Genomic DNA, 12583 nt, shown 5'->3' on the forward strand with positions numbered 1-12583 from the left:
GTAAAACACTCTCCTCTTTGCCGGTTACGACCGTGTGCCCTCTTCACCGCGAAGGTCACTTATCCTTGATGAAAGCACAGTTCTCATTAAAGGAGAAGACGTTTTGCTGGAAACCTTAAAAACCAAGTGATCCTGTCCCTGGCGCTGAGTGCGTGTGTGAGGCGAGACGCCGAAGCCTCTCTGGTTTTGCCTGAAGTCTAAGTCAATAAAGGGAGTGTCCAGGTAGAGCGGCTGTCGCCTCTGCAAGGGCAGGATGTACCAGAAACGCACGTCCTGGGCTGCAGGGTGTGTTGGCTCTGCCCTTGGGTGCTTTGCTGCCCTAAGGGAGGCCGATCTGCTGTGGGCCAGTCCCGAGCCTCAGGACAGCCTGTAGCGACACCCGTGACCCCAGGCGGAGGTGAAGGCCCTGCTCCGTGCTCCCCGCCTGTGGAAGGGAAATAACAAGCCTCTTACCTCACAGGGTGGTGTGGAGGCTAATTAGTGCGTGTCATGCTCTTTGAAGATGAAGAGAAGCCACTTGATTATCCAAAACACTTCTCACGTAGGCTTTGATTTCTCTCCCGGTTCTCTGGAGAATGGCACCCTGTGGTTTCATTTGGGGTGCAGCGTGGCCGGAGGACAGACGGTCTCCACAGGGCTGTGCGGCCCTGGCCCCAGCTGGGGCAGGGTTTGGGTGGGGGGAGGCACGGCAAGAACCATATGAACGTGCGTGTCTTCCAGTACGTGTGTGCATGCGCGTAGTGTTCGTGTGCTCCTGTGGAATTCACGTGAGATAGGTACCTTCCGTTCCCGTGGGTTTAAGTCCACGGAGCCGCCAACTCTGAAACTGTTTTAATTTCACGTGACTCAGCAATTTACGCGGGGCGGGCAGCGTGGTGGCTGGAGTCTTGTTGAAACACGCACGGTGTGTGGCCCGCCTTCCACCGCAGTGACGGGCCTGCTTTGTACGCCTGCCGTATGAGAAGACGATGTGTCCTGCTGGACAGGTGCACGCTTGCAGGGAGCCGGCCTTGTCGCTCACGGTCACGGCTCTGCCCACCTCTTGGATGGCCGGGGCCCTCGTCGCTCCTGCCCTCGGGGGTCGGGCTCTCAGGAGAACGGGGCCTGGCCTCCCGTCTCACGCCTCCCTGGAAGCAGGTGTTCCTCAGGCTTTTCCTGGCCGCTTGGGGGCAGCTGAGGTTTCTCCCGATCCCCCCTTGACCTCTGGCTCCTGCTCCCCCTCCTCCGTCCCAGGGCCCTAGCTCGGTGCACCCGTTGTGCTTCACGCCCCGTGAGTCCCCCTCCGCAGCGTTCACGTGGGGCCCCGGTGCAGGCTCGGGCCGTGTGGACGAGGCTTCAGGGTGTGTCCCGGCCAGGCTGTCCTGTCCTGGTACGCGGGGCTCTGTGCCCGGGGCCTCTCCGGAGGGGAGCTGGCCAGGCCCAAGCCGGGTCCCCGGCCCCCACCCCCACCGCAGCTGGGTTCTGTCTGTACAACCCTTGGTGCTGTCGCTCTGGGGCCCGGGGGTGGGGGGCGGCAGGCGGGCCGTGTGGGCTCACCAGGGTTTCGGGCCCTGCGCTGGCGCCTGTCACCATGCCCGGGGTTAGGAGACCAGGCAGCGGGGAGGCTCTCTCTGCGGGGCCGCCCCTTCTTCCTCCTGCCCTGCGTCTCCTCGTCCACGCGGGGGGGCTGGGGCCTCGGGTGGGCTCAGAGCCCCTCCCTGCCCTGGTGCACGCGTGGTGTTGGGTTCTCTGTGGTAGGCGTGTCCTTGCACCTCGCGTCCGTCCTGGGGCAGGCAAGTGGGGGACGTGCGATTAGGATTTCTGGTACTTCTCGATTGAGAAAGTTATTTTTATCTAAAATTGTCAGCTGTTGAAGCCAGTGGGAATAACAGAGGCCTCCCGGGGGCCTGAGGTCCTGCTCATCCTGGGTCTGTCCCGCGTGTCCTGCTGGCCCTCCCCCCTCCGCTGTGGAGGCCGCAGCAGGCCCAGCTCTGTTGCTCACGGGTTGATTCTAACCCTCATAACGGGGAGCTTCCACTTCTCTCAGCTTTGCAGTGTTTGGAACCTGCTGTTAAAGGTCCTTGAGGGTCTTTGTGTGGCGGGTCAGTGTGTGGCGTGTGACTGGCGCCCTGAGCTGGGCGGTGGGGGTCCGAGGGCCGCACCCAGCGTGGTCGTCCTCAAGAGGAGAGGAGAGGGCTTGCATCTTTGGGGCTGCAGGTGCCTCTGGTCCCCCCGGCTCGCCCCCTTTGCTGGCGGGGCTCCCCCTGGAGGGGGTGCAGCCCGGGTGGGCGCTGTCCTCAGGACCCCCCTGCTTCTGTGTTCTCAGTGCTCCTCCCGGCAGCCCCAGCTTCCTGCTGTCCCGGGGTGGGGGTGGGGGGGAGACATAGCAGGCTCCTTCACAGCCTGCAGAGGCAGTAGGTTCCAGCCGGAGGTGGGAGGAGGGTCATTTGCTCTGAACTGTGAAGTGTGTGTATTAGGATTCCTCTGCGAAGCGCCGTTGCGGCCGTCCACGAGAGCTGTGGCCTTGGGTGGGCTTGCTGTGGGGCGGCGGAGGACGTGGCCCACCTCTCAATGCTGTCCGCCCGGGAGCTGGTGGGGTCGCTGCCGGTGGTGTTCACAGTTACCTGTGTCGCGTGTGGCCTGACTGCCGTGAGGGGCCCGGTGCTGCTCCGGGTCAGGGGTGCAGAGGGGGGAGCACCTGGCCGAGCCCTGTCCGGCTGCTTGCCGGTGTTCGTGGTAGCACGCTTTCCTGGGGCGCACAGGACAGGACCACACGTTGAGGGGCCCTGCAGGCTGGTTCAGAGCGTGCTCACCAGCTCCCAGAGCTCACGGGAGCCGCCAAGGGCCCCCGGAGCTGGCGTGGCATGGGGGGCCTTTTGCCCAGGTCGTGGGTGGAGCTGCTTTCCTTGGCCTTGACTTGGTGGTGCTTCAGGGAGCCTGAGACCAGCGTCTCCTGCTCGGCAGCCGGGCGGACTGGCTCCCGAGCCGCCGACGGCCTATGATTCACCGCGCACAGAACATGCCCCGGGGAGGGGGGAAGCTGGTGTGCACGTTGCAGAAAAGCAGGCTTGGGTGGGTAGCGATGGAAAGGTGTGGCAGCGGAGAGTGATTACTAAGAAACTCCTTTTGTTTGCACCTTGCACTGTGCTGGTTTCTAGAACAACAGAAACAGACCCGACCATCATTTCTTTCAGATCTCAAAGAGGCGTAATTGCTTGTGCAGCGTGTGTGGCTGCTTCATGTTGTGTGCTTCCTTGGAGAGAGGAGCGCACCTCCCACTTGCCGGCCCGGCTGGTGAATCCTTAAGACGGTCAGGAGATGAGAGTGGTTCAGCCTCCCCTCGCCCAGCTCACTGCCCCGCGTGTGTCTGCAGAGCCACATGCTTGCAAGAGCCCACGGCAGTGCACGTGCCCCATTTTTACGTGTGAACACAGACCCGGGCGACTGGGGGGCCCAGTTGGTAAAGCACCTGCCTTCAGCTCAGGTCTCGGGATCGCGTCCTGCGTTGGGCTCCCTGCTCAGCGGAGAGTCTGCTTCTCCCTCTGCCTCTACTCATGCTCACTCTTTCTCTCTTGAATAAATAAATGCAGTCTTAAAAAACTAACCAAAAAAAAGCGCTTTTCTTCATTGGGGTGTGTGTGTGTGCACGCGCGTGCGTGGTATTCCTTCCTTTTCATCCCTTTGCCCTCCGGAATCTGTTCACAGGTTGGTTCCTGGTAACCCTCCTCCCCAGGTGCACAGAGTGCTTGGGTGACCCTGTGGGATTCAAGGTTGGGAGGAGCAGAGGGACACAGTCCCGGTACCCTGAGGTCAGTCCAGACAGTGGCTGGGCCTCGCTGCGGGCCGCCTCGTGGGGTGGGGACAGGCTGGGGCCGTTGCCGTGTGCCCGTGCCCAGCGCTGGGCCCGTGTCAGCCAGTGTTCGCCACTTTTGTTCTGTTCTCTTACACTTTGTGAGGAGTTTGGCAAATAAAGAACGTTCACATGAGTGATCACTCCTGGCATGTCATGATATTTTAAATTCTTAATAGTTGGTGAATGAACCCAAGAAACACTTAAAAAAAAAAAATTTGAGTGAGCAAGCGAGAGTGAGGGGGGAGAGAGCAGGAGCAGGGGAGCAGACAGGGAGAAGCAGACGCCCTGATGTGCAGGGAGCCCGATGCGGGACTTGATCCCAGGACCCCCATGGTCTCGGGCTCATGACCCGAGCGAGGGCCCCCCCAGGGAATGCTTTACCTGTCCAGTGCTGCTGGCTGTGTTCCTGGCTGCTCACCGTCCTCCCCTCCTTCCCTGCAGACCTTTGCACCGGCGTGGACCGTCTCTGTGACCCTGCCCCGTGTCCCCATCCTGCTGCCGGGCAGTGTCTGCCGTCCAGGCTGCGACGGTAGCGCTCTGGCCTACAGGGTGGATTTCCTAAGTTGGGGGTTTGTTCTCTGTTGGCTGACAGCCCACCCCGGAGCCTGTGGCTTGTCACCACAGCCATTGTGACGATTCTGTGGGTCCTGATAGGGTGGCACGGGGTAGCCCGTCTGCCCCTTGATGCCGGTGGGGCAGCTCGAAGGGCTGAGCTCGCTGTCCGGATCTGGTGTTGGGGGGCCGGGGAGGCTAGCGCACACGGCTCACGCACCTTCCCATCCGAAACAAGTAGTTCTCACTTTGCAGCTTAAATACCGTTTTGGGAGGAGAGGAAATTCTCTAAGAAAGTCTTAGAAGTGCTCCGTGCTCGAGGCTTGCATGCTGGTGTGAATCAGCCCCCTTTTCTTCCAGACCCGGGAGTGGAGGGTGGAATTCAGGTTGAGCTTCTGGAGCTTGTGAGGGCTGTGAGTCTGGGGGTGGTGCCTGGCTGAGGGAGCGGGCGTGGGAGACAGCTCCCCGGGGCCCACGGGACGAGCAAACGTGTGTCCGAAGCACGGGGAGCCCTTGCTCACTTGCTGACCAGCACGCCTGGCGCTGCAGGAGCGTGTGGTGCACTTACTTCTGAGCCTGAGAGCTGCTGGGCCTGTAGCTTGTGCCCTTTGGCACCTTCACTTATGCACGGGTCGTCAAGGAAAACCCCCTGAGGTCCTCCACTCTCCTCCTTCGGCTGATGCCCTTAATGGCATGTGTCAGTGGTGACACCTTGCCCTCCCTAGGCAGACTGGGCCTTACGGTTGCAGCCCCAGATCACAGTGTCCTTTGGGGACGTGGCCTCTCCTGCCTCTTGTGATCCCTTTATCGTGTATGGGAACTAGTCTTCTGTTATTCTGTGCTATTTAGAGTAAAAATCAGGAAAGATGCAGTGAACTGTTTTGATAATTTATGTTCTGGATTTGTAAATATGTAAATTTATATATATGTTTATATTAAATATGTTTTTTAACACTTAAAAGAATTTTTTTTTCTCTTAGGCGCAAATATTTAAGCATGGAAAGCGTGAGGACTGTTTACCCTACGGTAAGGTCTGTTTGTATCAGGATGTGTTGGCAATGTGAGTCGGCCTGTGTATGATCAACTGTCTCTTTCACATTTTTTTTTTTAATTTTATTTATTCATGACGGGGTGGGGGGGCAGAGACACAGGCAGAGGGAGAAGCAGGCTCCATGCAGGGAGCCCAACGTGGGACTCGATCCAGGGTCTCCAAGATCACACCCCGGGCCAAAGGTGGCGCTAAACCGCTGGACCACCGGGGCTGCCCTCTCTTTCACATTTTATCCTGGACATTCAACTGCTGAGCCTCCCAGGTGTCCCTCAACTGTGGTTTTAATGTGGGTGCCAGACACAGATTGTGCAATTTGGGAGATCATATAAGATCCTTCCCCCCAGGTGCCTGGGTGGCTCAGTGGTTGAGCGTCTGCCTTCAGCCCAGGTCATGATCCTGGGGTCCCGGGATCAAGTCCCACGTTGGGCTCCCTGCAGGGAGCCTGCTTCTCCCTTTGCCTGTGTCTCTGTCTCTGTCTCTCTCTCTCTCTTTGTGTCTCTCATGAATAAATAAAATCTTAAAAAAAAAAAAAGATCCTTCCCCCCCCAGTCTGAGCTGAACGTGCTGTTATTTGCAGCTGCCACCGTCCTCAAGTGCCTGGAGGGCTGCAACCTCCCCGACAGCAACCAGACCCTGCTCCGGAAACTTGGAGTGAAGCTCGTGCAGCGGCTGGGACTGACCTTCCTGAAGCCCAGGGTGGCAAAGTGGAGGTCAGTGGGCCAGGCCTGAGTGTCTGTCGGGGAGCTGGTGTGGGATTGCCTGGGTGCAGGTGGCCATGGCAGAGGATGCTGGTTATCCTCTGCTTCCGTTTCATTTTCTGTGTCTCAGTAGTGTTTCTAATTCTGAAGGAAAGGTTTTCCTTTTAGTTTATTTTTTTCCTGTCCCTACATCTTAGGATAATTGAAGCTGGAGTGGTGGTAAGGAAAGTTTGCTTTTGCATTTTATGTGACGTTATTCAGGTGCAATATGACTACCAGTTGGGGCTCACGAAAGGGAAAGCTCCACTAGGGATCACGCTGAGTACAAGCTTCTTTCAAAGAGGAGCAAGCTGTTGCTCCGTGAGGTTGATTCGGAAAGCCAGGCTGTCTCTGCCTGCGGACGGAAAGTGTTTTAACTAATGGTCTGAGGGTAGCCTGCGTTATTTAACAGATTGCTGGGGCATTAGTGGCTCCCACAGACACAGACTTCTCTGCTACGCTTGGAGTACTGTGTTTTTAACGGTCTTTGAATTTTTTTTTTTTTTTTAAGATTTTATTTATCCATGAGAGATAGGGAGAGAGAGAGAGAGGCAGAGACACAGGCAGAGGGAGAAGCAGGCTCGATGCAGGGAGCCCGACTTGGGACTCGATCCCAGGACCCTGGGGTCACACCCTGGGCTGAGGGCGGCGCTAAACTACTGAGCCACCCGGCCTGTCCACTCTTTGGGTTTTTTGTTTTGTTTTTTTGTTTTTGTATTTTCATGAGGAACAGGAACCAAGTTCTGTATTGGTTCATTTCTTGTGTTTGAAGCATTCCTCGATGACATCCCTGGCCCGAGACTCCTTGCTGTAGTCCTTAACCATCACACAACTGCAGCCAACCACTTTATCTTCCTTTTCTCTGTTTGACAGAAGCCCATCCATTCCCCTCTTTTCTCATTGTCATCAACCTTAATTAGGTTGACTTGACGCTCAGCACAAAGCGCCTGCACCAGCTCGACACACACCGGCTCCTCACAGTTGATGCAAGCGCACAGAGGTGGGTCGGGCACGTGTCTAAGGCTTTGGCAGCTTTGCAAATTCCCGTGCTAGGCCATTGTGGATGAGGGTGGTCTTCAGCCTCTTGTGAATCAGTATTAATGTTCATTGATTGTCCCCTAGCAGCAGTGCCTTCCTCACTGTTGAGTACATCCGAACCTCTGCCTCCGTGTGACTCGTTGGTGGCAGGGACAGAGCTGAGAGTCTTCCGTTTTATTTCAAGAATTGATATGGGTGGCTTGGGAGGAATTGTTCGGTAAAGTTCGACTCAGCCTTTGGCTCAAATTCCAGCAAATTCCAGAGAAGTGTGTTAATGTTCTAATGATGTTTTACTTAATTAGCCTTGGGGGTCACATAACTCATTCTGTAAGAAGTTGTTTATGAGACTAAGTGTTAGTGGTTAGTTTCCAAAATGCCTTGGAAAATTAATGTTCAGTACTGTTACTAGGATTCTCCAGGGACACAGAGCCAGTAGGGTAAGTGGGCATGTGCGTGCGCTTGCACGACACTTGTGAAGAATTGGCTCATGTGGTTGTGGAGGCTGGCAAGTCCCGAGATCTGCAGGGTGAGTCAGAAAGCTGGAGACCCAGGAGGGCTCATGGTGGCATTTGAATCTAAAGGCAGGAAGAACTCCTTCCCCCGGCGGACGGTTGTCCTCTTTGCTCTGTTCAGGTCTTCCACTGATTGGACAAGGCCCACCCACACTGGGGAGGACCATCTGGTTTATTCAGTCTACCAGTTTAAATGTTCATCTCGCCCAAAAGCACTCAGGCACGCACAGAATAACATTTGGCTGAACATCTGAGTACTCCAGCTCAGTTGACACGTGGAATGAATGATCACAGGGACTGTAAACCTTTATGTGGGAAGGAAAAGAACTCAGCAGCCTAATTATTTGGTTTGCATTTCTGTGTACATTTAATGGAAATCTATCATCTTGCTATTTTTTTCTGTCTCTTCCTTTTTCTTCCATTTTATCTTCTCTGTTATATTTGTGTTTTATCTTCAGTGTCATTCTTCTGTCGGCTGCCTTCTTGACCAGGAGCAAGCCCGTCTGGCAGGCTGCTAACTTGCTGGGGCTGCTCCCTCCTCCTGGGGCCACGTTAGGATGGTCTGTCTTCCGCTCCTCTTCCCCGGAGCACAGCCCTTGCTCCTTCGTCATGCCCCGTCTTCTAGCGTGCCGCTGCCTGGTCTCCCTTGCTGGGCCCACGTGCGGGGACTCTCCAGCCTTACGTGACCTCTGGACTCTGCTTAGCTCTCAGCTTCCTGCCTGCTCTTTCACGGTGCTTCTGGTTCTCGTCCTGCCCTCACACGTCTTAGGGGTCGTCCAAGGGGACTTCTGTGCACAATTGTGGATTTCCTTCTCAGTTTTTCTCCGGCGTCTCTCCCCAGACAGTCACCATCTCTGTGGTTGTGAATTCTTTTCATCACCAGGCAAGACTGCTGCTATGTGCTTGGGCTCTCTTTCCTGTGTTGTGGTTTAGAGAGGACCTTTGGGGAGAAAGTAGGTGAAGGTGGGGTACTCTTGGCACCTCCTGCTGTGAGAAATGGTAGCCTAGCCTTGATTGTCATCTCGTGTGTGCCACTGGCTGGTCTCAACTTCCATCCGGGTTTTGTAGTTGTTGATGGCAGAACGGTAAGCCCGTGGCCGCCTAAGGTCTGTCATCTTTGTAGTTGTGGTTGCTGAGTGTTTGGGTGAGTATGTTCCTGTGAGATACTCAGTGTGCGTACTGATTTGAGAACAGGAGCAAGGGAACGGCCTCGATGGGTCCCATGCAGGCAGGTTATGATTCTGAGGACGCTCCTGTGGTGGCGGGGGATGCTCTACCTGTGTTAGTGATGTGCTGCTACTCCCGTTCTGACACCTGCTCTCAAGTGTGGTTTTTCTCCCCACACCAGCAGATTCCCTGGACGCCAGCTGGGTGTCTCCCTGTTCTCGCCCTGTCTACCCAGAGGTAGTGTCTGATTCCTCAGGTTAAGGGCTCCGTCCCACGAGACTGTCCCGTTCGCCCCCACCTGCATCACTCAGATGCCTGGAGCAGGTCCAGGTTGTCACCTGTGCCTTGACTATAAATTGGGATCCCCACACTTCCCTCCTCGGGCACATTTAACGTGCTAGAGCGGCTCATAGAACTCAGAGAAACATTTTGTTAACTAGAGGACCAGTTTACTCTAAAGGGGTACAGGTCAGGAACAGTCAGGTGGGAGAGAAGCGCAGGTGGGGCGTGGGGGCGGTGTGCCCTGTCCACACACCGCCCTCTCCCTGGGTCTACACACGCTCACCACCCAGGAGCTCTCCAAACCCCGTCCTGCGGGAGTTCTACGGTGGCTTCATTACGGAGGCACGATTGGTTAAACCATCGGCCATTGGCGGTTCATTGAACCTCAGCCCCTGTCCTCTCGGGCTCAGGAGGTGAGAGTCAGGTTCCAGCCCTCAGTCTCTGGTTGGTTCCCACGGTGACCAGTCTGCATCCTTAGGGGCCTGGGAGCTTCCAGGTCCCTTCATTGTCACAAAAGACCCTCCATCCAGAAGGACAAAGACCCCTCATGGATTTCTTATGAAGGACAGAATCCCAGTCGTGTAGCGGTACCCCCAGATTGAGCAGCTTAAAATGGTGCGTGTTTGATGCCCTCATTTCCGTGGATTGGAATCTGGGTGCACCGTAGCTGGGGCCGTGGTCAGGGTGTGTCTCAGGCTTCACCAGGGTGTCCAGTTGGGGGGTGGGGCCCCACCCGCGGGCGCGCATGTCCTGGGGGGCCACATTCCCGCGGCTGTCTGCTGGAGGCCTCCCATAGGTCCCGGCGCATGGGGCACAGCGTGCGGTGCAGCGTGGCGACCGGCCTGTGTTGGCGAAGAGGGGTGGTGAGGCGGAAGCCCCATCTCCCTGAGGCTCCCTGGGAGGGACAGCCCCTCACGGCCGCAGCCTCCTGGCCCGGAGCTGTGGGTCTGGCCGTACCAACGGCAGAGGATGGCACGACGTCACAGTGGGCCGCTGTGGGTGGCTGGTGACTGCTGGGCTGCGGGTGGCGTCAGGTTCCGTGTCCCTGAAGCTGTGCTTGTGCGTGGCTGGGGGTCCGCCCCCGAGGCAGTGGCGTGGACAGCCGGGGCCAGGCCAGCCACGGACACGCCTGTGGCTCAGCGGCCGGAGGGCAGGGCTGCTGGGGCTCGGGCAGGAGCCCTTGTGATCACGTCCGCTGGGTGCGCTCACCCCGGCCTCCGGCGCCACTGCAGGGGCTCGGGCGGGCGCTGTGCTCCGCGCTGGGGGTCCCTGTGGGCAGCCCCGTGGGTGCCTCCCAGGGCTGCGTGGCCGCCTGTCGCACACAGGGAGTCACGGCCCCAGGCCCATGGCTCCCTGGAGGCTCGCTCCTGGCGGCTGCGGCTCAGGCAGCATGTCTTCGCAGGTACCAGCGCGGCTGCCGCTCCCTGGCCGCCAACCTGCAGCCGCGCTTGCAGGGTCCGGAGGGGTCGCAGATGCCCGCGGAGACTGCTGACTGCGACAGCGACGGCGACTATGACGTGCCCGAGGACGTGGAGAGCGTGATAGGTGGGTGGGACCCCCACGGGCCTGGGGGATGCTCCTCCGCGGCTGCGTGCCCTCTCCCCTCTTGTGCCAGCGTCACGTGGCCTTCTGGGACCTTCCGCACCTTTCAAGGAGCTTGTGGCCGTTGGCCTGCAGTCCGGTGTCCCTGTCACTCTGTTCACCGAGCGCTTCCCCGGGGTGAGCCCGCCCCTCCCTTCTAGCTCGGGACCAGGTACCCCGCCCTCCACCATGCCTTCCTGGGTGCAGCCACCACCCCCAGGCCGCCTCCTCCGGGGAGGGAGTGGTGGCTTCCCTGCTGTGTCCCTCCCGCGGCAAACTCGAGCCCTGGGCCCAGGGACCCAAGGACCGTCCCCGTGCTCACACAGAGGGCAGAGCCTCATTGCAGGGGCCCCGACACCCTGCCAGACTCCTCCCACTCGTCCTTGTCGGGTTCCCCCCACCCCCACTGTGGGGTTTCCCACCGTCGTTGAGCTGTACCCCAGCCTCCCTGTCCACGAGGGACAGCTTGCTCCTCCCCCTGGTCCCTCTCACTGTTTCTCACGTCCGTTCTCTTCCCCTTCACAGTGAGCTGCTTCTCAGACTTGTCTACACCTCCTGCTCCCCCCACCCCTGGGGTCCTACGCTGCCCCGGTCACAGTGAACTTGACCCCTGTCCTTCCTACGTGTTTGGTGACCTCGGTCAAGGTCTCCATTGACTGGGGCTTGCCATGCCCTTACCGAGAGGCCTCTGACATCTCCCACTTCCTTCGGGTCTCTTTGTGGCTCTTCCTGGAGTCTGGCCTGTGCCCGAGACCCCAGGAGACCCTCTTTTCTACACCCTCTGGCAGACACTGATCTCTGGGAAGTCTTCCTCAGCGGTGCTTTCTGCCCGGTTCTGTGCTTATGGAAGGGGGTCTACTTTGTAGCAATAATGGCAAGAGTTGCTTTTATTTATTTATTTTATTTTTTAAAAGAGTTCATTAGTTATTCATGAGAGACAGAGACAGAGGTAGCGGGAGAAGCAGGCTCCCTGCAGGGAGCCCGACGTGGGACTCTATCCCGGGACTCCAGGATCACGCCCTGGGCAGAAGGCAGGTGCTAAATCGCTGAGCCACCCGGGCTGCCCCAGAATTAAGATTCTTAATGTAGTTTCCCTCATGGTGCTCTTGAGTGACCGGGGCAATGCAGGACCTGCCTAGGATGGCGGGGAGTGCGTGCGGCTCATGGTCTCGGCCTTCCTGTGTTCTTGCAGAGCAGCTGCTGGTTGGGCTGAAGGACCAGGACACAATCGTGCGGTGGTCTGCGGCCAAAGGGTAGGTGCCCGCCGTCCCCCTGCGGTAGCTGGGCCTGGGGCCGACAGCTTCTACTCGGGGCCTGTGGTCTGTGAGCGCCTCCGTCATTCAGCACTTCATGTGCAGTTGAGAGCTGCGAATGCCTTAGAGGTTTTTCGAAGGTGGAATGGTTTTTTCCTAATAGATGTTTATTACTTTATGTTCTGATTTTAAAGAACATAAGCTACTGGGGAATGAGGCTCCTTCATCATCTGGCCTTTCTGGCCGCGGTGGGCAGGACTGTGGGCATGCCACGTTCACCTTTTTGCCTTGCAAGGGTTCCTTTTCTTGCTCTTCCGTGTCCCGTCAGCAGCCCCTCCCGCCCTGCGCAGGCAGGCACGGCCCCCACGCAGCGAGCAGACACTGGCACGCCCCCTGAATCCGGAGCCGCGGGCGGGCAGTGCTGTTGGTCCTCTGGGAACCAGAGAGGGGCCTTGGCGGAGAAGGCGTTCACTCGGCAGCAGGCAGCCTCTGAGCCCAGAGTCCCATGTGGGCGGAGTGGGCTGGGCCAGGAGGGATGCTGACCCAGTTGGGGTGTCCAGTGTGGATGTGGGGGGCAG

General features: G+C 58.0%; 1 protein-coding gene and 1 pseudogene across 2 annotated transcripts in view; one reads left to right on the forward strand and one right to left on the reverse strand.

Annotated features, from left to right (window-relative positions):
- The window catches only part of TBCD (tubulin folding cofactor D), a 140136-nt gene that overhangs the window by 21006 nt on the left and 106547 nt on the right, over positions 1-12583 (forward strand). For both annotated transcript variants that reach the window (XM_072782114.1, XM_072782115.1), the window contains 4 exons: positions 5365-5410; positions 6013-6145; positions 10574-10716; positions 11945-12005. In XM_072782114.1, the coding sequence (XP_072638215.1) occupies positions 5365-5410; positions 6013-6145; positions 10574-10716; positions 11945-12005 (383 nt within the window). The remainder of the gene's footprint in view (positions 1-5364; positions 5411-6012; positions 6146-10573; positions 10717-11944; positions 12006-12583) is intronic.
- Positions 6926-8333, reverse strand: LOC140605626 (small ribosomal subunit protein eS12-like; annotated as a pseudogene).

This window comes from Canis lupus, chromosome 16 (assembly GCF_048164855.1).
Source record: "Canis lupus baileyi chromosome 16, mCanLup2.hap1, whole genome shotgun sequence".
Lineage (NCBI taxonomy): Eukaryota > Metazoa > Chordata > Mammalia > Carnivora > Canidae > Canis > Canis lupus.